Consider the following 20,143-nt stretch of genomic DNA (forward strand, 5'->3'; position numbering starts at 1 on the left):
TCTTTGAATTCTATATTTCTAAGAATAAGTTAAACGGTAATAACATAGTGTCTTAACATGATTAATTGCAAATTGGGGGGGGGGGGGGGGGGGGGGGGAGAGTGAATATGTGGGAAAAATTAAAATTTCTAAAAGGCAAATAAAGACATAATTATGTTTAGGTTTTCGTACGCATGTTGTGTTTGCATTAGTCAGTTAAATTAAAACCTGATGATCCTTCCACACACACACACACACACACACACACACACACACACACACACACATATATATATATATATATATATATATATCGAGAGAGAGAGAAAGCTTTTTTATTTTTATTTACATTTCCCTAAACAATAAAATAAAAAAGCTTTCTATATATATATATATATATATATATATATATATATATATATATATATATATATATAAAAAGCTTTTTTATTTTTTATTTACATATTTCCCTAAACAAAACGGAAGGATCATCAGGTTTTACTCAAACTAAATACTAGTATCATGACGTTTCGCACAGCGTTCAGAGGCATTTTCCTGCATGCTGCTAAGGAGCGACTGTCGCAGAGTTGTTGACGGAAAACTGACGGGACCAGCAGGAAAAGTCAGGAACCATCTTCGCTAACCGTGCAGGTAGCAAACAATGTTTGTCAGCTCGGCGTTGAAGAAAGCGCGTCGTGCATTGAGTTGTTTCACGTCAAGCCTCGAATGTCCCGGGCGTCTAGTTTGTTGAGTTAAAGCGCTTCGTGACGGCTGCCGGGGAGGAGCGTTAGCACGGGATGCTAACAGCTAGCGGCTAACGCTGCTAGCTAGCAACAAGTAGGAGCTAGCTCCAACTTGTTGCTGCTGAAGTTTGACACTTCGGTCTCGCTCTCTGGCTTTTAATTGTTAGTGGTTGCTTTTGCTCTGCGCACATTAGGTACATGCAGGTAAAGGATTTGCAGCCACTTTGCGCCGACCCCCGCGTTTTAATCCGCCAGCTGCCCGCTTCTAACTCCTTATTGACGCGCCGCTGCTAGCCGAGCCGCGGCTGACTTCTCGCTGCTATCACTGACTCAGCTGCTGCCTCTGCAGGTTTTTTGGGGGTTTGGCGATGGGGGACATGAAGACCCCTGATTTTGACGACTTGCTAGCGGCTTTCGACATCCCCGACATCGACGCACAAGAGGCCATCCAGTCTAACCCCGGCGAGCAGCGGGATGCAGGGGCCACCAACGCAGCTGCGGGCAGCAAGAGCGGGACTTCCTCCTGCTTCCCCAGCTCCGAGCCGCCTGTGGTCAGCGTCATCGTGAAGAACACGGTCCGCTCCGAGTCCCTGGAGGAGGTGGAGGAAAGGTCTGCCAGGGATAAAGCTGATAGTCCTCCAAGCAGTGCCTTAGCCTCGCAGGTTCCTGTCAAGCTAGAGGATTTCACTTCAGAGCTGGAGCCCAAGATGCCTGCCAGCGCTGCCATGGAGCCTCAGATTACCAATGGCTTCCAGGAAGCCATCGGTCAAGCCCGCGAGCAGGTAGAGGCCAGCAATCAACCGTGGTCTGAGCCTCCTGCCTTCAGCTCCACGCTCAGCGACGACGAGAGCGACGAAGGAGTGAGACCCACAGCCGATGTCATCAACAGCCTGTCGCCCCTTCTGTACCCAGAGTCTTCAGCGGCAGCCGGCACCCACCCGCCTCGTTCCCCACCAACTCTCATCCCTCGCTCGCCCCCGGCGAATAAACCCTCTGATCCTTCGTCGCCTCCTTTGCGACAAAACGGAGGCGTGACGGATGAAAGCAAATGTGCGGCGGCGGACTCGGGGGGAGATGAGTCCGACCCGGACTTTGGGAGCCCGCTGGTGATCCAGGAGAGCCCGGAGTCTCCGGTGTTCTCCCCTCCCAAACGCAAGCGGCGAGAGAAATTACACTCCGACTTTCCTCAGATGTACGAAAGCGCGTCTTCTCCTTTTCCTCAGCCTCCGAGTCTCTCCGCAAAGCCCAAGTCCCCCAAGGAGGAAGCTGCAGAGCCTTTCATCAGAGGCGGCTCTCCCCCCACAGCTCCACAGCCTCACATCCTCTCTGCCACAAACCTGGCGGCGCTCAAAGAGGAGAAGTACCAAGAGCATGTGATCGACGAGAGAGACTCGCCCGAGAGTCCGCCGCCCAGTGAGACGGGCCTTCTGTACAACAGGAGGAGCAGCTCTGATTTGGGTTCGGCTCCAGGTCCGACTCAGGAGAGACTCCCACAAAACGAGCGGCCGGCTGAAGCCGAGCGCAGAGAGGCGGACAAATCTGAGGAAGATCTGGGCGAAAGGATGACGGCGGACGGAGGAAAGTCAAAGGAGAATTGCCACGCCGGCAGCGAGCCTGCAGAGACGCCGTCTCCGCCGAGACCGCTCAAGGTTAAGATCAAGATGCCAACCGGCAGCATCACCAGGACCGTCACTAACCTGGCTCCTAAGAAAGCCACAAAAGCCTCCGCAAGAGACGCGGAGAGCTCCAAGCCGTCCCCAGAAAGCCAAGCGGCAAGATCCAAAAAGAAGCTGCCGCCGGAGCCGCCCGCAGCAGCAACACGGGAAGGCGGCGCCGCCGGTGCAGCGAAGGAGAAGAAGCAGAAGGTGTCGCCGACGGCGGTGAGCATCACCAAAGCCGCCACGCTGCCGTCCGTCTCGTCCTCCGCCTCCAGGGCCAACCCGGGAGCCATCAACCTCCGCAGCCTCGGCAAGAAAACGCTCAACAGCGGCGTCGCCCTGCCGGGCCCCCTGGCCCCTCAGACCAGCAGCAGGCCGGCGTCCATCGTCAACAGCACCGGGGCCATCATCTCCAAGAGCCAGACCAACCTGGTGGAGGCCTTCAACAAAATCCTCAACAACAAGAACCTCCTCCCCAGCTACAAGCCCGACCTGAGCTCGCCCGTCCCGGCGGAGTGGGGCATCTCCCTTCCTGCACAGGTGAGCCGTCAGCATCAACTCTAACTCATAAATATCTTTTTGTCTTGACCAGATGTAAAAGTCTTCCTGGTGTGTCAGAGTGTCAGTGTTGCTGTCTGGCTGCCCCCCCCTGCAGGGTTACCGCTGTCTGGAGTGCGGCGACGCCTTCGCCCTGGAGCAGAGCTTGGCGCAGCACTACGACAGGCGCTCGCTCAGGATCGAGGTGACGTGCAACCACTGCTCCAAGCGGCTGGCCTTCTTCAACAAGTGCAGCTTGCTGCTGCACGCCCGAGAGCACAAGGAGAAGGGCCTGATCATGCAGTGCTCGCACCTGGTCATGAAGCCCGTGCCTGTGGAGCAGATGATCAGCCAGCCTGAACCGCCGCCGGCGGTGGCGGCGGCAGGAGGGGGTGAGAGCAGAATTAGGTTTCTTTTTGAGTCTGATGTTGATCGCTCCGTTATGATCACGTGTGTTTTAACTTCTGTTTTCTTTTTCAGGCCAGGTCACTACGAAGCCGTCTCAACATGCTGCACCTTCCAAGAAAGAAACGGAGATGCTGCAGTACAGCAACAATAAATGCTCCGAGTGTCAGACTCAGTTTGGCAGCAAAGAGGAGGTTTCTGACCATTTTCAGGAGATCAAGTCAGCTAAAAGCACTGTAAGTGGTTTTTATTTATTCTTAATTTATTTTAATCATAAAAGTTTGAATTTCTAATGAAAAACTCTACATTATTTCTGTATGAATGGGTGAAAAAAATGCTTTGTAAACAAAAGGTGAGAGTAAAAATGTGGTGTACACTACAGACATTTCACTACTTTGGCAGACGCTCACAAAAACCAGCGCCGCTCATCTCCCTGAGTGCAGCGTGGTGAAACGTGGTGGCGGCAGCATAAATGAGTGTTTTATGGCGGCCCGCCAGGATTACAGTATGCTGGGGGAAAAACCCTGCTATGTATTAAACAGTTTGACTGGTACTTAATGCTAAGGTGAGATTCCTGAAAGTTTCTGGTAAGAAAAGTATTGATTAGATAAACGTTTAAAAAATGAGATTATCTCACTGCTTTAACCTTCTTCCCTTTCATGTGGAGGCAAACCCACTTTAAATATATTACCGACACCTAAAGGACGTTTCTGATCTATTAATTGTTACATAGCCAAATATTGCAGACCTCTACGCTTTTTTTTTTTTATTGTGATTATATTGCAAATGCGATATATAATATTTCAGCCCTGATATCGATTATCAGACATAACAGCAATGTTAATATTGGCTCAAATTTTCTAATTGGTGCATCTTTATTTTCCATTTCACATCATGCACTGCTTCGTGTTGGTCTGTCACAGGAAATGTCAATAAAGTACGTTGCATTTGTAGAGGGGTAAAATATGTAAAAGCTTAAGGGGTTTTGATGCCTTTGGGCTGTAAATCTATCATCTGTGTCTGACGTTTGATAAGAATTAACATTTTTAGATGAGATGGGGTCAACTCGTGTCTTCAGTAGGGATTTAAAAGTTTCACTCCATCGTATCAGTAGTTTTTCACCTAATTCTTGTTTATTTCCTCCCTGCAGTCCTGCACAGAGTGCTCTCCTCCCATGCTCCTGCCCAACGGCTGCAGCGCCGCAGCCCACCAGCGGCTCCACCAAGGCTCCCCGCCGCACATCTGCCCGGAGTGCGGGGGCGCCGCCAAGCAGCAGCTGCTCCAGAAACACCTGCAGGACACCTGCTTGCACTTTTCCCGCCGCATCGGCTACAGGTCCGTTCTCCCTCTGCTCAATCAGACAGAGCCTTCCTGCTAGGGCTGAATGATTTTGCAAAATAATCTAATTGCGATTTTTTTAATATATATTGCGATTTAATGCGATTTTTTTGTATTTTTTTTTTTTTTTTTTTTTTTTTTCAGTTTAATTTATAATGTCTTTTTAAACATATGCAAACAACACATCAATTTGTTTCCTCGCTGTGCATATTAGTTGCTAAAAGACCCACAGCATCTAAACTCAGAGCAGAAATTATTGCGTTCTGCCTACAATATATTTCAACCAAAATTGCAATTTTGACTTTTCTCTGCATTAACCACAAGCAACAAAAATGTTCTCTAAAAAAGGATGTTTGTAAAGAAGGACTATTTAAAACAAGAACTTTTAATGTTTCTATTAATCAGAATATTATTCAAGAGAACAGCTTTTAATTGATTTGAACATCAATCCTTCTTGGACATAAAGAGTAACCAGTCAATGTATTAAACTGATTGACCAGAACTTAATGCTATGTATGATTATATAAACTCTAAAACAAGTAATAGAATTAGATTATTTCACCGCTACAACTCTCTTCCCTTCCATGTGGAGCAAACCCACTTTAAACATTTTACCGACACCTAATGGACGCGTCTGATTCACTAATTGTTACATAGCCAAAAATTGCTGACCTCTGCGATTTGGAAATTGCGTTTTTTTAAAATCGCGATTATATTGAAAATGCGAATAATTGTTCAGCCCTACTTCCTGCTCTTCTAAACCAATCGTGTCTCTCTGGACGTTTCCCTGTGCAGGTGTTCCAGTTGTCTGGTGGTGTTCGGCGGGCTGAACTCGGTCAAGTCCCACATCCAGCAGGCTCATTGCGACATGTTCCACAAGTGCCCCTGCTGCCCCATGGCCTTCAAATCTGCCCCCAGCACCCAGAACCACATCTCAACGCAACATTCAGACCTCGCCGACGCGAAGGCCATGTAAATCCAGTTCATCCATGTTCAACACGTCGTCTTTATATATTTAAGTGACTCCACTGTTTCATAATGTCCCTCTTACAGGCTGATTTATAAATGCGTCATGTGCGACACGGTTTACACTCACAAGCCGCTGCTGTACGCCCACTTTGACACCCACTTGACCAACCAGAAGGTGCACGTGTTCAAATGCCCCGAGTGCACCAAGCTGTTTTCCCAGAGGAGCTCCCTGCTGGATCATTTCAAGGTGCGTCTCTGTAGGTAAAGGTAACGCCACAGAGCGCCGCCTTAGGCGTCGTCCGACTCAAATGTTTTATTTTTCACACCCAGACCCACAAGGCTCCCGCGTTAAAAGAAGAGCTGCCTTCCCCCCCGGCCGCTGGCGCACATTTACCCGGGAAAACGGAGAGCTCAGAGGAACGGATGGAAAAGGAGAAAGTCAAGACGGAGAGGATGAAGGCGCCCACGGCGTGGAAATGTCGCTCATGCAACACTCACTTTACAGAGCGGGAGGAATACATCGCTCACATGGGCGAGCAGCACGACAAGGTCGGGACTTTGCGTCCAAATAGTTTTTCGAGTGTTAGACAAAGCTAGACATGCAGTGATGTGGAAATGTCCTGTTCTGTTCCTGTAACGTTTAGTTCTTGAAGAAGTTTCCCTGCAACAAATGCGAGAGCTCCTTCACCACCACGTCCAGCATGAGGCGCCACATCAGAGACAAGCACAAAGTCCTGACCCGCGGCTTCCGCTGCCAGTGAGTTCCCAGCTTTCTCCTTCAAACTTCAGCTTTAGTTGATATTTCGTGTTATATTGTCGTCAGGGGATCAGGCAACGCTTTTAATTCAGCGGACAAATTAGGAGATTTGTTGTCGACGACAGCAGTGTCCAGATTTTAGAGCCACATTCTCTGCCTCCTGGGAAAAATCTTTATACGGGTGCATCTTAATAAATTAGAAATTCATCTAATCCATTCCAGTATTTCAGATAAAACAAATATGAACATAACTCGTATGAGTTTTATTTTGGTAGAAAGGACACATTTTGACCGAGCTCCAGATGAGCCAGAAGAGGAGGGAGTAAAGTCGCAGTGTTTACCCATTAAAACGATCATCCTATGACTTTCTAATATCTGGACGTCAGATTTCCCCACAGCCAGAGAGAAACTGATATTTAATCAGCACGATAAGATTTTGATTTACAAGCTCAGACTACGTTAGGCTAAACAATAAAACATCCTAATTACGATGATTGTAATGCAAAAACACGATTAAAACTGCAGCCAAATGTTTATTTATCATGCCTTCAACTATAAGCGCTGAATCACACGACTGCATGTACCGTATTTTCCGGACTATAAGTTGCAGTTTATTTCATAGTTTGGCCGGGGGTGCGACTTATAATCTGGAGCGACTTATGTGTGAAATTATTACACATTTTTACCGGTATATCAGTACACCTGTTATTTTTACACCAAACCACAAGAGGGCGCTCTAGGTCTGTGTTGAATCAGACGTAAGCGACGTAGAAGCGGAAGTGCTGCATCTTCTACCTTTCGGAGTTAACGGAGTTATTTGAAAGTGACACCGAGGATGAAGATTTCACTGGATTTTAGTTATTTGGAGTGACACGGATGCTTTGGTTAACGTCTTTGCATGTTATTTATGCTATAGTTATCTGAATAGCTTTTAATATGTTATGTTAACATACCAGGCACGTTCTCAGTTGTGTCATGTAGCGTAAGCTAACCGTACAATTATTCAGCCTGTTGTTGCCTCCGTTCTATTTTTATTTAAAATTGCCTTTCAAGATGACATGTCTGTTCTTGATGTTGTATATTATCAAATAAATTTCCCCCAAAAATGCGACTTATACTCCATTGCGACTTATATATGTTTTTTCCTTATTTATTATGCATTTTATGGCTGGAGCGACTTAAAGTCCGGAAAATACGGTAAATCTGTTTGTGTTTTCTTTCTTTTTTTTTTTTTTTTTTTTTTAGATATTGTTCTGAGAGCAAGAAAGCCTTCAGCAGCAGGTCCATGCTGGACAGGCACATCCAGATGAGACACAGCATGAGCAGCCCGGGTCAGGACTCGCTCCTGGTGAGCCACGTTTACTGCTGGACGTCTGGCAGGATGGCTAAAAAAGAAAAAAGAAAGAAAGAAAGCTAAGTCTTTGTGTCGTGTCTGCACACAGGGAGCCGATGAAGCGGACAGCTCCTCAGAACCGGAGAGCAGTTCGGTGTCCCGCCGGAGACGTCGGGCGGCCGCCAAGTCGGACCAGGACGCGGAGGCAGCGGACAGAACGAGTCCAGTAAAGAGGCTCCGCTCGTCCTCCTCGGCCCCTTACATCCAGCCGGAGTCCGGCTTCAGCTGCGCCCCCTGCGGCTTCACCACCGAGGACAAGCCCACCTTCCTGGAGCACATCGGCCAGCACCGGCGGGGCGGCTCGGAGGGCGGCGGTCTGCAGTGTCTGCAGTGCGGCGCCTGCTTCACGTCCACGTCCTCGCTGTCCCGCCACCGCTTCATCATCCACAAAGTCAAAGACGCGTTCAGCGACGGCCAGCAGGCCCCCGGCGTGCCTCCGTCGCCCTCTGCTGGAAACGCCAAGAACCACGACGACAGGAGCTCTGTGAACGGCTCTGAACCGGCTTCACCCCCCGGTCAAGCTGCTTTAGCCGGTCTGGGGAAGGACGAGGACGGACCGCTGGCCTGCAAGGTGTGTGGGAAACACTTTGAGAAAGCCACAGATCTCAACACGCACTTCAGAACTCACGGGATGGCTTTTATCATCGCAAGGAACGCAGGGAAGTCCACCTAGGAGGGGTAGATGGGTCCATATCTGTAAGTGCCTTTTTAATTTGTGCGCAGGCCCTGCATCTATGCACTAAATCAACCAAAGATTGTTCGTTTTGAAGTTTGTGAAACAGTTTAAACGTTCCTGTTTGAGAAAAGCCTTAGCCCTCTGATTCTCAGGATCTGCTGCTCGCTGTCTGGGTTTGGTCAGGACACGGCGCTGATTGAAGCTCCTCTTCACTGCGGTGACCACATTCACGTTAAATATGTGCCTGTAGAAAACTGTGACGACCGTTTTAACTCAAGCCTGCTGTGTTCAGTTTCACTTAATGTTTGAAAATACTGATAAAATGTGTTTTTTTTTTTTTTTTTTTTGTCATTTCTAGGCTTCAGGGGAGATTCCCTCTAAACACCTTGTTCCACGTTTCTTTTCTTTTTCTTCCTCTACCCGACATGTTTACGTTTCACTTTGTATTGACACAGGGTTTCCAGAGATTTTCCATTGGGATATTGCGAGTTTTCATCTTCCAGAGTGACTCAAACTTCTAGATTTTTTTCCAACAACAGTTTTGGACATTTACGTTCAAAATATTTAACTTGTCAGGCTTCATCATCTGTATGTTTCATTTATCAGGAATAGAGGCGGTTCTGGAGTTGGCATCTGTGGTAAAGGGCTACTTCACTTCCTGTTTTTGTTGTTTAATTCACCTTTTATTTCACAATATGTGTGTCTGTGTATATATGTAACACTGTTCAGTTGTGGACCGGATTATTTTACACTAAATAGACTCTTTAAAGCCGCTTCTTATCCTTCGTCTACAAAAATGTAAAAAAAAAAAAAAAAAAGTTTTGATGTCTTATTTCAAAGCCTAATCTGAAAAGTTCAATGGTTAAAAAAAAAGGCATTTTTGTGGTTTCTGTCAGTCAGAAGCTAAAATGATCAAAGAGCTTTGCCAAAAAGTTAAGTTGTGATGCGGCAAATCAAAGCTGGAGCATGTCTATGGAAAAAGTCTATGTTTGCATCATTTTCATAGGTGAAAAATGAAGTCTGTATATTCAAACATTTCTCCACGCTCAGTTTAGTTTTTACCAGACGGAAAAGGATCCAATCTAACATCCGTCTTCAGATCCTTTTTTTCCAATTTTTTTTTATCTCAGACTGAAAACTTTTGTTTCCAACTATAAATCCAGTGTATAGAAATAAAATGTGACACATGGGACAAAATATATATTTTTAAATGTTCAGCCACCATTTTTTTTTTTTTTTTTTTGAAAATCAAGACTTGAGTCTAAAAGCTGTGTGCTTTGGAAAACGGTGATAATGTGAGCTCTAGATCCACTATATTTACTCTGTGAAAACTTTCAAACCTTTTTAATTGAATGTATTTTCTGTAAGATTAACTGATATTTTCTATCTGAGCTGAAGAAAAAAAAAAACGTATTTGTTATACGAGAAAATGTTTCTGTAAATCTTGCTTTAACAGATTACTGTAAACAAAAGAAGATATATTTAATTTTTTTTGCCTACTTTTTTATGCTTCTTTCAGCAAAGGGAAGCTCGCTGAACATGTTTCCGTATTTTGAGGCAGATGTAAAACATTAAAATGAATAATCTACATAAATGAAACTGTAATCGGTATGACGCCACATCAAAGCAAAGATCGTTTCCGAGCAGAAGCCTTAACTGCTGCGGTTTCCTGAACTCATTTAGGTTTTTCACTCATTCAGTGGCTCAGACTGACTTTTGTATTCAGATCAAAATAAACGTTTTACATGAAAATAAAAACCGGCTTCAATAATAAATGAAACGTTTATTTATTTATTTTTTTGCTTGGTTAATATACTGATCTTTATTGAACTTATTGCTTTACCTTGCATGCATTTTATTAGCAAGAACTGTTTTCCAAACAAATGATCAATTTCACATAAAATATTCCTTTTCATTCTAATAAAATATACTCTATGAACATGCATTTAATAAAATAAAGCTTTGCAATAACCGGATCATCTGCTATGATCAATTTCACATAAAATATTCCTTTTCATTCTAATAAAATATACTCTATGAACATGCATTTAATAAAATAAAGCTTTGCAATAACCGGATCATCTGCTATGATTAACGGTAAGAACACCCTTACAGACCCAGAGGAACCGGCTGGTACAGAACGTCTTGGTGAGGATAAGTTCAGCTAAAGTTTGGGCTGCTTTGGCCGCAGGATGTGAGAAGAAGAAACGGAACAGGCTCCATGATGGTGGAGATTCCTCCTGGATCCATTCTAGACAGCATTCATTCTAATAAAATAGACTCTCTTACAATATGATAAGATATTTAAAGCTTAGCCATAACCCTTCTACAGTTTACAAAGCACACCACTGATACACAGCCCTTCAATTACACCGTGCAAATAATTTAGGAAGAAACTACGATGAAAACATAATCTAGATATTGGGGAAAGGTGCTTCATGAAGACGACCCGTGTTGAGGCTCTGGCTGTTTTGGCAGCAGGATGTGATGAATCCGTTTCTAGAGCAGAAGGAACCCAATTAAGAGGAAGAGAGCAGGCTTCATGAAGGTGGCCAGTCCCTCCAGAGTCATCACAGGAGCGCCTGGAGAGACGAATCAAATAAATATGGTTTCACTTGTTAAGGCAAAAATGTCCGCCACCATCTGATGAGTTCTTATATTTACACGAAGGAACGTTTGTGGCAGTCAGTCATGATACACATCATGATATGGTTGGTTTAAATGGAAATACACATGATCCTGTCTCTTCCAGGTTATAGTTTTTTTTAGATTGAATGTCTAAGCAAAGTCACACACCCCTGGGACAAGAAAGGATGGTGGTATTTTTCTTTTTCTTTTTTACCAGTGATAAAACATGTTCATAAAAGTATACTTTCACCCTAAAATCCCTGGATGGATATACAATATGTAAAACTGTATTAAAAACTCAGGAAAAACAAAAATAAATTACCACAGAAAAAAGTGAAACCATTAAAACAAAATATAAAGTCTTAAAAGAGAAGAGAAAACAGAGAGAGGAAAAAACACAACCAAACCAAGACCAGTGTTGTATAAAATACTGAAATCTCAGAGTCAAGTAAAAGTATAGGTACCTCTCCAAAATATGACTTTGGTAAAAGTCCAAGTCACTGACTGGAATGTTACTTGAGTTAAAGTCTTAAAGTATCTGAAATGTCTTGTACTTAAGTATGAAAATTACTGTAAAAATAGATGTACTCAAGTAATGTAATGAAAATAAGTAAAGAGTAAAACAAGGCAAATGCAGTTTGAATGTCATTCTTTATATTTTGGTAAACTTTAGAGGTCAGATTCACTTAAAATAATATAAACAACCAAGTGGAGGTGAAATTTAGGCCAAGTTTAGACAGAAAATACAACCTTTTTGTAAGCTTTCAGTTTTCCTTCTTCAAGTGCTATACACTTTAAAATTGTACACAACCAAGTGCAGGCAAAATTTAGACCAGGGGGTGTATACTAAGAACACGGTTAAGTGATAAACCAGGCTTAGTTAACCTACAGGAAGTGGTAAACCTGCTAATAGATACACCTGTAACATTATCAGTAGGTGGGGTCAAAACATTTGCGTTTCTCTCCCTAAATCTCGCTATTTTTTGTAATGAGCAACTAAACCAAAGATTGAAAATGTATCAGAGTAAAAGTATGCAATTAAGTTCAGAAATATAGTGAAGTAAAAGTGGAATTTATCAAAAAGATTTGTACTCGAAGAAGTATAAAGTACTCCAAAATATACTTAAGTACAGTAGTGAAGTATTTTTACTTCCTTACTGTACAACACTGACCAAGACTGTAGAAGTGAGATTTAAACGGGGTAAGCTTTCTATAAAATATGGTTGTAGAAAAGTTCAAGTTAACCTGAAAACAATGATCAGCGGTAAACACCGCCTGTACCCAGTATCAGGAAGCGTTTTCATCTAACAGCTATAATCTCTGAGTTTCGTGTTAGCAACACTATCTGATCAAATAAAAGTCACTAAATACTTCTTTTTATTTTTGTCAGGGATCTAAACACAATAATACTGCACATACTGTACACTTTCAGGGCAACCATGCTCAGTAGCACATTTCACACTGCAAAAAGAGAACTAAAAATAAGTAGAATTTTCTTGAAATGAATGTATTTGCCCTTGATTTGAGCAGGTAAATAAGATTATCTGCCAGTGGAATTAGTATTTTTACCCCTAAAACAAGATAATTAGATACACAGCACTTGAATTAAGATGATGGAGATGAATTGTTCCTATTTTAAGTGCAAAAATCTTATTCCATTGGCAAATAATCTTATTTACATGCTCAAATCAAGGAAAAATACTCTCATTTCAAGAAGATTTTTCTTATTTTTAGTTCTATTTTTGCAGTACACGTTGTCGGAGGATGAAAGTTTTAATAACTGAACAGTGTTTGTTTTCCCTTCCTTGGTGCTGATGCTCCTGGATTTCCCCGCTGCGGGACAAGAAAAAGGATTCCTCTGTTTCTTACCTGACTTGGTGGGCTGGGCCTGCGTCTGCTCCTCCTGGGCACCGGTAGTGGCCCTTTCAAGAACGCTCAGCTGTAACTCTGTCAGAGCTCCTCGCTGGTCGCCGGTCACCATGGCGGCGTTGTCGGGGCCGAGGGCCGCCAGCTGAGTGACGGAGAGGGCCTGAAGGGCCAAAACAGGAAGGCTCAACGTGCTGGTGAAGATTCTCAGTCATCCAGGTCATGGTCATTCCAAAAAAAGTAAAAAACAAAGCAACTGGACTTGTTTTCCGTAGTTAAAGACGTTAGGAAGACGAGAGGAAGCGAAACATCTTCAACTACGGAAAACAAGTCCAGTTGCTTTGTTTTTTACTTTTTTTGGAAGTAAAGCTCAACGTTTACTCAGATTCAATAATAAAGAGAAGTAATCTGAGTGAAAATTAATGAAAAAAAAAGTCTTTGGTGACCTTGACTTACTGAACTGACATTACGTTTCTGGAGTATCAAGATTTTAAACTTCTGAACCTCACACTGCAAAAACGGACCTAAAAATAATTTGAGCAGGTAAATAAGAACATCTGCCAATGGAATGAATATTTTGACCCCTAAAATAAGATAATTAGACATCCTGCATTTGAAATAAGATGATGGAGATGAGTTGTTCCTATTTTAAGTGCAAAAATCTTATTCCACTGGCAGATAATCTTATTTACCTGCTCAAATCAAGGACAGATGCACTCATTTTAAGAACATTTTTTACTTATTTTTAGTTCCGTTTTTGCAATGCAGTTAGTCTATTTTAATTTTCCTTTAAGTTTGATCGCAATGCTTGAGTCCATGACTGGTCTTAGCTCACAGCTGCTGTAAGGAAGGAGAGCCGGTCGGCTGAAATTACTCACTGCAAAGTTTTCAGGAGCAATTTGGGGAATGCAGCTCTTGCTGATGAAGGGGAAGACAGAGGGGCTCAGGGAGGCCATTTCAGTTGCGTTCAAACCGGCTGATGGAGACATAACCAACAATTGAGCTGTGTGGACTTTTGATTGGTTAGCAGGTAGATTAAGCAAATTTTACCGATGATGTAGTTCAGGTCAGAAACCTGAGCCTGAGTCCAGTTGCTGGGAACTCCAAAGGCAGACACAGCAACGTCTTTCAGCTGCCGTAAGACCTCAGCGGGACACTGAAGACCCTCCATGGAGCCCACTGCGTCGCTGTGAGGAGAGGACCCGCATTACCCCATCAACCCCAGACAACACCCTCAGTCCACGAGCAACAAGTGTACAAAACAACTTCAGCCCCGATTGGAAAATAATTGTAAACGTTACAACACAAACTCTCGTCACAGAAATGAAAATCTTTTTTTTTTTTTTTATTATTTAAAGTGTGATGAATGAAATGACTTGGCGGCTCCACAGACCTGAAGGCAGCCACCCTGAGCTGACCAATCTCGCTGGAATTCAGGCCGCAGACGACCCGGCCCAGCTGGACCATCTCTGCAGATCCCAGCAGCGCCGCTGTCAGGTTGTTATATTTAGCGACGCCCTTCCACACCGAAGACAACTATTGGGACACGAGTGGTGTTTGCGATGAGTACTGTGGCGTGCTCGTCACGGTTGAGCCGAGCGGTTTCTGCCACCCACCTGTGAATGGTTCCAGCCACAGGCGGCCACGTCGTCCAGGCCGTCCAGCGACAGGGGAAGCATTTCCAGCTCGGAGTTGGAGAAGCTCTGCATTATGCAGCCCAGCTGAACGACGACGGTCTCATTCATTCTTAACACAGGGCCAAATGCCTGCAGTGAATCAACACAAGCAGATTTCACTTGAACACAGTGAGCCAAGATTGTACCCGACTAAACTTTAAACAAGTGACGATATTTAGGATTCCTTCTATTAATGGAAATAATGCACCATCTGTATCATCGCTGGTTCAAATGTAAAGAAGCTTTACTATTACTAAAAATAAGAATTTAAATAAGATGATATTCTTTTTACACTTAGAATTAAGCCACAGAACCATTCCTCCCTTTATTGAACAAGATCATTTGGATGACTCTACCTCTACTGCCTTTTTATAGAGCACTCTCAGCTGGTCCGAGCTGTAACCAGGGACCGACCCGAGCACGTCTAAGGTAGCCAGGAATGTGCTGCTGGACATCTGTTGCAGCTTCGTTGGAGTCCAGAACACATTGTTCAGTCCCAGCTCTTCAATAACTGCTTGTGTGGGTTCTGTAAGATTGCTGGAAGAATCCCCAGCGACTGGGAAACACAGACAGAGAGGGGCAAACCCCGGTTAATTACTGAATGTTGAATTTCATTTTATCAACATTTATTTTGAGAGATTGCTTTACATGGGGAGTGAGGGAAGTTTATGTCAGAAACAGAAAGCCAATAAAGGTTTTTAAGTTATAAAATATAACAAAAACTTTGACAGAAATGAAAATCTAGTAAGTTGAAGGTTAGCTAAGGCCTGCCTGAGTTTAATGGGAAAGGCTTGACCTCTTGACCTATCGTTTTTAGGAAGCTACACACCAGTTTAATACGTTTAAGCTCTATTTTGAAACAACCATAATATCAATTTAAGACAATAAGAATTATAAACACATTTTTTTGAAAGTGCCTTAAGATTGAAAAACAGGCCTGAACAAAATGATTTAGTCATTTCACAGCAGTATGGGTGATAAACTAAAACTACGACTTTGAACTCAATTCGGAAAACCAGAAAGATAACGTCTAGATAAGTCTATTTGATTTGATATGTAATTCTTTTTAAATGTGCCCAGCAATTAGGTGGCTGAGAGAGGAATGGAAGTGCACCAGGAATCCAACACTGTGCTGCTTATATAGAAGACCACTTTTACAGGGAAAGAACTAAAACAATGTATAGTTAATTCTTACAACCCCAACAGACTTTGTGCAGGTGAAATGATAAAAAAAAGACCAAAAGATTCCAAACAAGGACAGAAGAGGCTTGAATAAAAAATCAATAAAAAATCTAACTCTTCATCAAAGACAGCGGTTTTCAGTTCTGGTCCTAAGGACCCACTGTCCTCCGTAAAAGGTAAAAGTATTAGCAGAGCTTGGTCAAAAGTTATGTAGAAGAACAAAATTAGCTGTCTTTTGCAGGGCATGCCACCCATCAGTCAGAGCCTAAAGATATCTGCTCCTCACCTGCTCGCCTTTTACGTGCCGGGCTTGATGCGGCGGCGGCGGCGACAGTGAGATCAAAGATCTTCTTTTTCAGTGCATCTGAAATCTGGGTGAGGCGCGGCTTCAGGAAAACAAGAACATCCTTCATCCAAGGCTAAAAAAAAAAGGCACAGAGTAGTCCAGAAAATACTTTGTGTTACTTTAAGTGACATAATGTTAAAGGGAGGCGGGAGTAAACGCAGAAGGTAAGGAACGTAAGAAACACAGCAGATACAGACTTTATTTGGCAAAGTGGAGGCGACAGTGTCATCCAACAGAACGAGGGGGCCCACTGATTCCAGCGTCTCAGCCGGCCAATCAGAGAGATTCCTGCAGGCAACAAAATGATCCTACATCAGCCTCGGCTTTCCTCTGAAGCGGCTCCAGCCTTTACCGGGAGCTGGACCTACCCGAACACCTGCTTGACCAGTCGGATCAGATCTGCCCTGTGTGGCTGAGGAATGTGATCACAGGAGGCCATGGCCCGGAGGCTGAAGTCCAGCACTTCAGGCGCCATGAGGGGCAGCGTGGAGGGTTTCAGCTCGCACAAGAGCGGGCCGAGCCTCGAGACGTCTGAGCTGGTCAAGGTGGACATGTTCCCCCCCTGAAAGGGTCAACAGGAAACTCCACTGAGGACGTCGCACCATCTTAGTTTGTGCTGCAAAATGTTGTTGAGGACTCTCAAAGTGAGTTATTTAAGTCTCTTTTTTTTCTGGAGAAGTATTAGGTGTGTGGTGTGTGGGTGGTGTCTACATTAGGCAGGCAAAGCAGAGCTCTTTCTGTGAGTGCGGCACGCGATGGGGTGCGCGCCGGAGGGCTAGGGACGTTCAGGTTTGGCTGTCTCCATCATGCCAGGAAGACCTGAACACACCGGTCGGGCAACTGCTTCACCGCTGAAGGCCTGCGACCAATGAACGACGAGAGAACAGACCGTGCTGCGAGTAAACAAACCTTACATTGACTAAAAACACAGCCACGCCCTCGCATTCTCACGGCAAATGAAGCAGCAGCATAGTGGGGATCCTCTCAAGCTCCGGCACGGTGATGTTCTGGAAGTAATCCGTCCTCTCTTTCTCCAACGCCTTAAAAAACCTTCGCGCAGCACATTGTGCCTGAACAAACACAGCGAGGTACACTGGTGTTAGGTGCAACTGATAATATAACATGTTTCAGTGTCAGCGAACGTCTACCTGGACTTTGGAAAGCCACTGTGGAGTCTCCGTTATGGATTGAGCCATATCCATCACGCTGCTGCCGTTAACTTCATCCATCATCTCGCAGGTTAGGCCCTGAAGGACGGAGTTCAGCCTCCTATCACAGAAATAAAACTGAGTGTAAAGCGTAAAAAAAAAGAAAAACAGAAATAGAGCACCACCACTGTTCATCTAGTTAAATACTCAACAGAATGTTTTTCATTCTGTAGGTAAAGAAAATACAAAGTCAGGCTTTTTGTTGTGTTCAAACCCCAATGTGTTTTAACATAAGAACTACACGTTCCTTGGTCAAATAGACTTTTATTAAACGGGATGACAACTAAAAACTACTTTGGCTCTTCTATCGCCATTCCAAACTTTATAGTTTACCTGTACTGGAGCTTCTTCAGGTCATGCATCTTCTTCGCCAGGTAGGCGGCCTAAGATATCAGGAAAAACAACCACGGCATGAGTGGTCAACACATAGTTGCCGTTTAAAACCTTCTTTAACAAGAAGCAGACAATAAATGTAACATGAAAACCAAAATGGAAGAGTTGGCAACGTCAACAGTAAATTGCCACTTGCGTCTGTCACAAGTAACTGAGCGTGCATAATGCAATGCACAGCCAGAGTTCGTAGCTTTTCAGCTTTCTCTTAATTTGTATTTTGTTGGGATACAACAACAACAAACACAACTTAGTGTTTCCTTGTTAAGTCAACATAAAAAAAAAATGGTTTTAGAAAAACAGAGATAGTATTGCATGGCTGGTATCAGAAGGAGGATATGGTGTTTTAAGACCATATTCTGTACTTTTTCCCCATATAAATTTGTTTAATCTTTGATGGACGGACGGACAAATGGATGAACTGATGAATGGAACAATTAGACTCTGGGATTGGGAATAAAGTCTCAAAATCCATATAATTTTCTAACCTTCATTCCCTTCTGTTTTTATACTTTTCCACACTTGGAGACTAATCTAATTCTATGTTTTTTTTTCAGTCTGGGTAGGAACCCCAGTTGTCTTACCTGTGGCAGACTCCAGGTTTTATTCTCCACTTCATCCAAAGAGGTGATGTTTGCTTTTGCCAGATTCCTAAGAGAAACGCTACGAAGCAAAGGGCCGGCCAACTTCCGCACCAGCTCCGAGGGAGGAACTTCCCCACTCAGCTACATAAAAAAAACACACAAACACGGATAAAAAAGCTCTACAAGACATTGTCAACGCAAACCTCATAATCCTTCAAATAACTAACTTGGGTGCGGTAACATTGCTTCTGCCGTCATTTTCCTCCTTACTCACCGTTTCCAGCATGGCCTTCAGCTGCCCTTTCCTCATTTGCTTTGAGATGGTCTTCAAGGTTTCCGTGTCGTTCAGGACATCCCGCGGTTTCACATTCTTTTAAAGCACAAGCTTGGCAAACCGGCCGCGATGGACTGGAGCTCCATCAGCTGCTGACTGACAACAACCAACCGTCACACTGAGAGGAAACAAAGTCAGAAAATGGCGAAGGGCCAAGAGGCCAAGACACAGAGCAGTTGTGGTCTTTAAATTATCACCTTGTTCCTTCCCAGCTGCTTCTTGACCAGAGGTGCGCAGTTGGCTCCTGGACCATTTCACGTTGGACTCCAGGTTTTGAAAAACAGCTTTGAGATTTTCTGCAGAGACTTCTGACAGTTGTTTGGGTGACAGCAAAGTAACGCTCGTGCCAAGATCACGCAGATCTTTAGCCTTGCTGGAACCGACCAGCACGCTGTTCACGAGGCGCTTCTTCAGCTTTGGTCAAAGAGACAAGAAGGATACAACACGATGACGAGGTGCACACTTGTCTCTTCTCTGGAGAAGATGAGGTGAGCGTGAGAAACCGAGAAATACCTGGGAGATTGTGGGGCCGTCGCAGTCATCCAGCTGAGAAAGGAGTTTCTTGTGCTGTCGCTGTTCAGGCCTGTAGCATCATAATAACAAGCCAGAGGACCAAGCCTGGGAAGAGTCATGAGCGCCAATGTCATTAGCTTCAAAAGACATGTAGCTTTCTTTAATGTCAAATTATTACTAGTTCATCACTAAAGTTACTCCATCCTTCCTGGACCCACAGCACTCAACATTGCAAAAACATTCATCCTCCTTGAGGTTTTTCATGTCTGACACATCATAACCTAAAACCTTAATGTTTTTTTTTTTTTAATTAGGATTTGAACTGAAAGACAAAAAAACAAAGCGGTGGGTCATTTTAAGTAGAAGGAACAGGGTGGGAAAGGTTTTCAACAACTTTTAACAGATAAAATCGCACGGCCTCTTTTATTCCCTAAACAACATCCAAGGCAACCAACTGGCCTCAGACAATCACTAGAACGTCACGTTTGAATGTTTTAGATGTTAAAAATATTGAAAACCACTTTATTTTTCTCCGATGTCATGATTCTGCACTATGTTGTGTCGGTCTATAACGTAAAACACAGTCAAATCTATGGAGGTTTGTTGTCATTATAACATAAGTGGATGGGAAAAGTTTTATGTAAGAATAATGTTGGGGGGGGGACCAAACAAACCAATCATTTAAATGAGTTGATTTTTCTTTCAAACTGATACATAAATACCCACTTATCAACATTCTCTGAGAATTGGGGCACTGTTGAATTTTCTGAAGGAATGTCTTGCCCAGGCTGGGGTTCATCTTGGTGGTCCTGTTGGACTTGAGCTGGCCTGAGAGGACAAATCCACACAGCTGGAGGAGATAACAAAGGGAACCAGTAGAGGCAGACATTGTAAGGACAGATATCTGATAATCCCAGTTTTAGAAGTGTTTATGTATCGTTTGCGGACCAGCTTACAGTGT

General features: G+C 43.8%; 2 protein-coding genes across 2 annotated transcripts in view; one reads left to right on the forward strand and one right to left on the reverse strand.

The window, feature by feature from the left end:
- The first annotated feature begins 580 nt into the window (after positions 1-580).
- Positions 581-8,991, forward strand: LOC118556080 (zinc finger protein 687a-like). The gene is made up of 10 exons (XM_036133970.1): positions 581-2,920; positions 3,036-3,309; positions 3,398-3,558; positions 4,473-4,657; positions 5,456-5,632; positions 5,714-5,876; positions 5,960-6,178; positions 6,274-6,386; positions 7,632-7,734; positions 7,829-8,991. Exons 1-10 carry the CDS (start codon positions 1,091-1,093, stop codon positions 8,450-8,452), a joined length of 3,849 nt encoding a protein of 1,282 aa, XP_035989863.1. The 5' UTR covers positions 581-1,090; the 3' UTR covers positions 8,453-8,991.
- A 1,464-nt stretch (positions 8,992-10,455) lies between these two features.
- Positions 10,456-20,143, reverse strand: part of otoa (otoancorin) — a 39,249-nt gene continuing 29,561 nt past the window's right edge. The window contains exons 20-29 of the mRNA XM_012865739.3: positions 16,522-16,715; positions 16,351-16,441; positions 16,094-16,226; positions 14,982-15,181; positions 14,566-14,715; positions 14,343-14,485; positions 14,000-14,136; positions 13,828-13,925; positions 12,953-13,112; positions 10,456-11,037 (exon numbers count right to left, since the gene is read on the reverse strand). Coding sequence (XP_012721193.2) covers positions 10,955-11,037; positions 12,953-13,112; positions 13,828-13,925; positions 14,000-14,136; positions 14,343-14,485; positions 14,566-14,715; positions 14,982-15,181; positions 16,094-16,226; positions 16,351-16,441; positions 16,522-16,715 — 1,389 coding nt within the window. The 3' untranslated portion in view covers positions 10,456-10,954. The remainder of the gene's footprint in view (positions 11,038-12,952; positions 13,113-13,827; positions 13,926-13,999; positions 14,137-14,342; positions 14,486-14,565; positions 14,716-14,981; positions 15,182-16,093; positions 16,227-16,350; positions 16,442-16,521; positions 16,716-20,143) is intronic.

Source organism: Fundulus heteroclitus, chromosome 3 (assembly GCF_011125445.2).
Source record: "Fundulus heteroclitus isolate FHET01 chromosome 3, MU-UCD_Fhet_4.1, whole genome shotgun sequence".
In the NCBI taxonomy this organism is placed as follows: Eukaryota; Metazoa; Chordata; class Actinopteri; order Cyprinodontiformes; family Fundulidae; genus Fundulus; species Fundulus heteroclitus.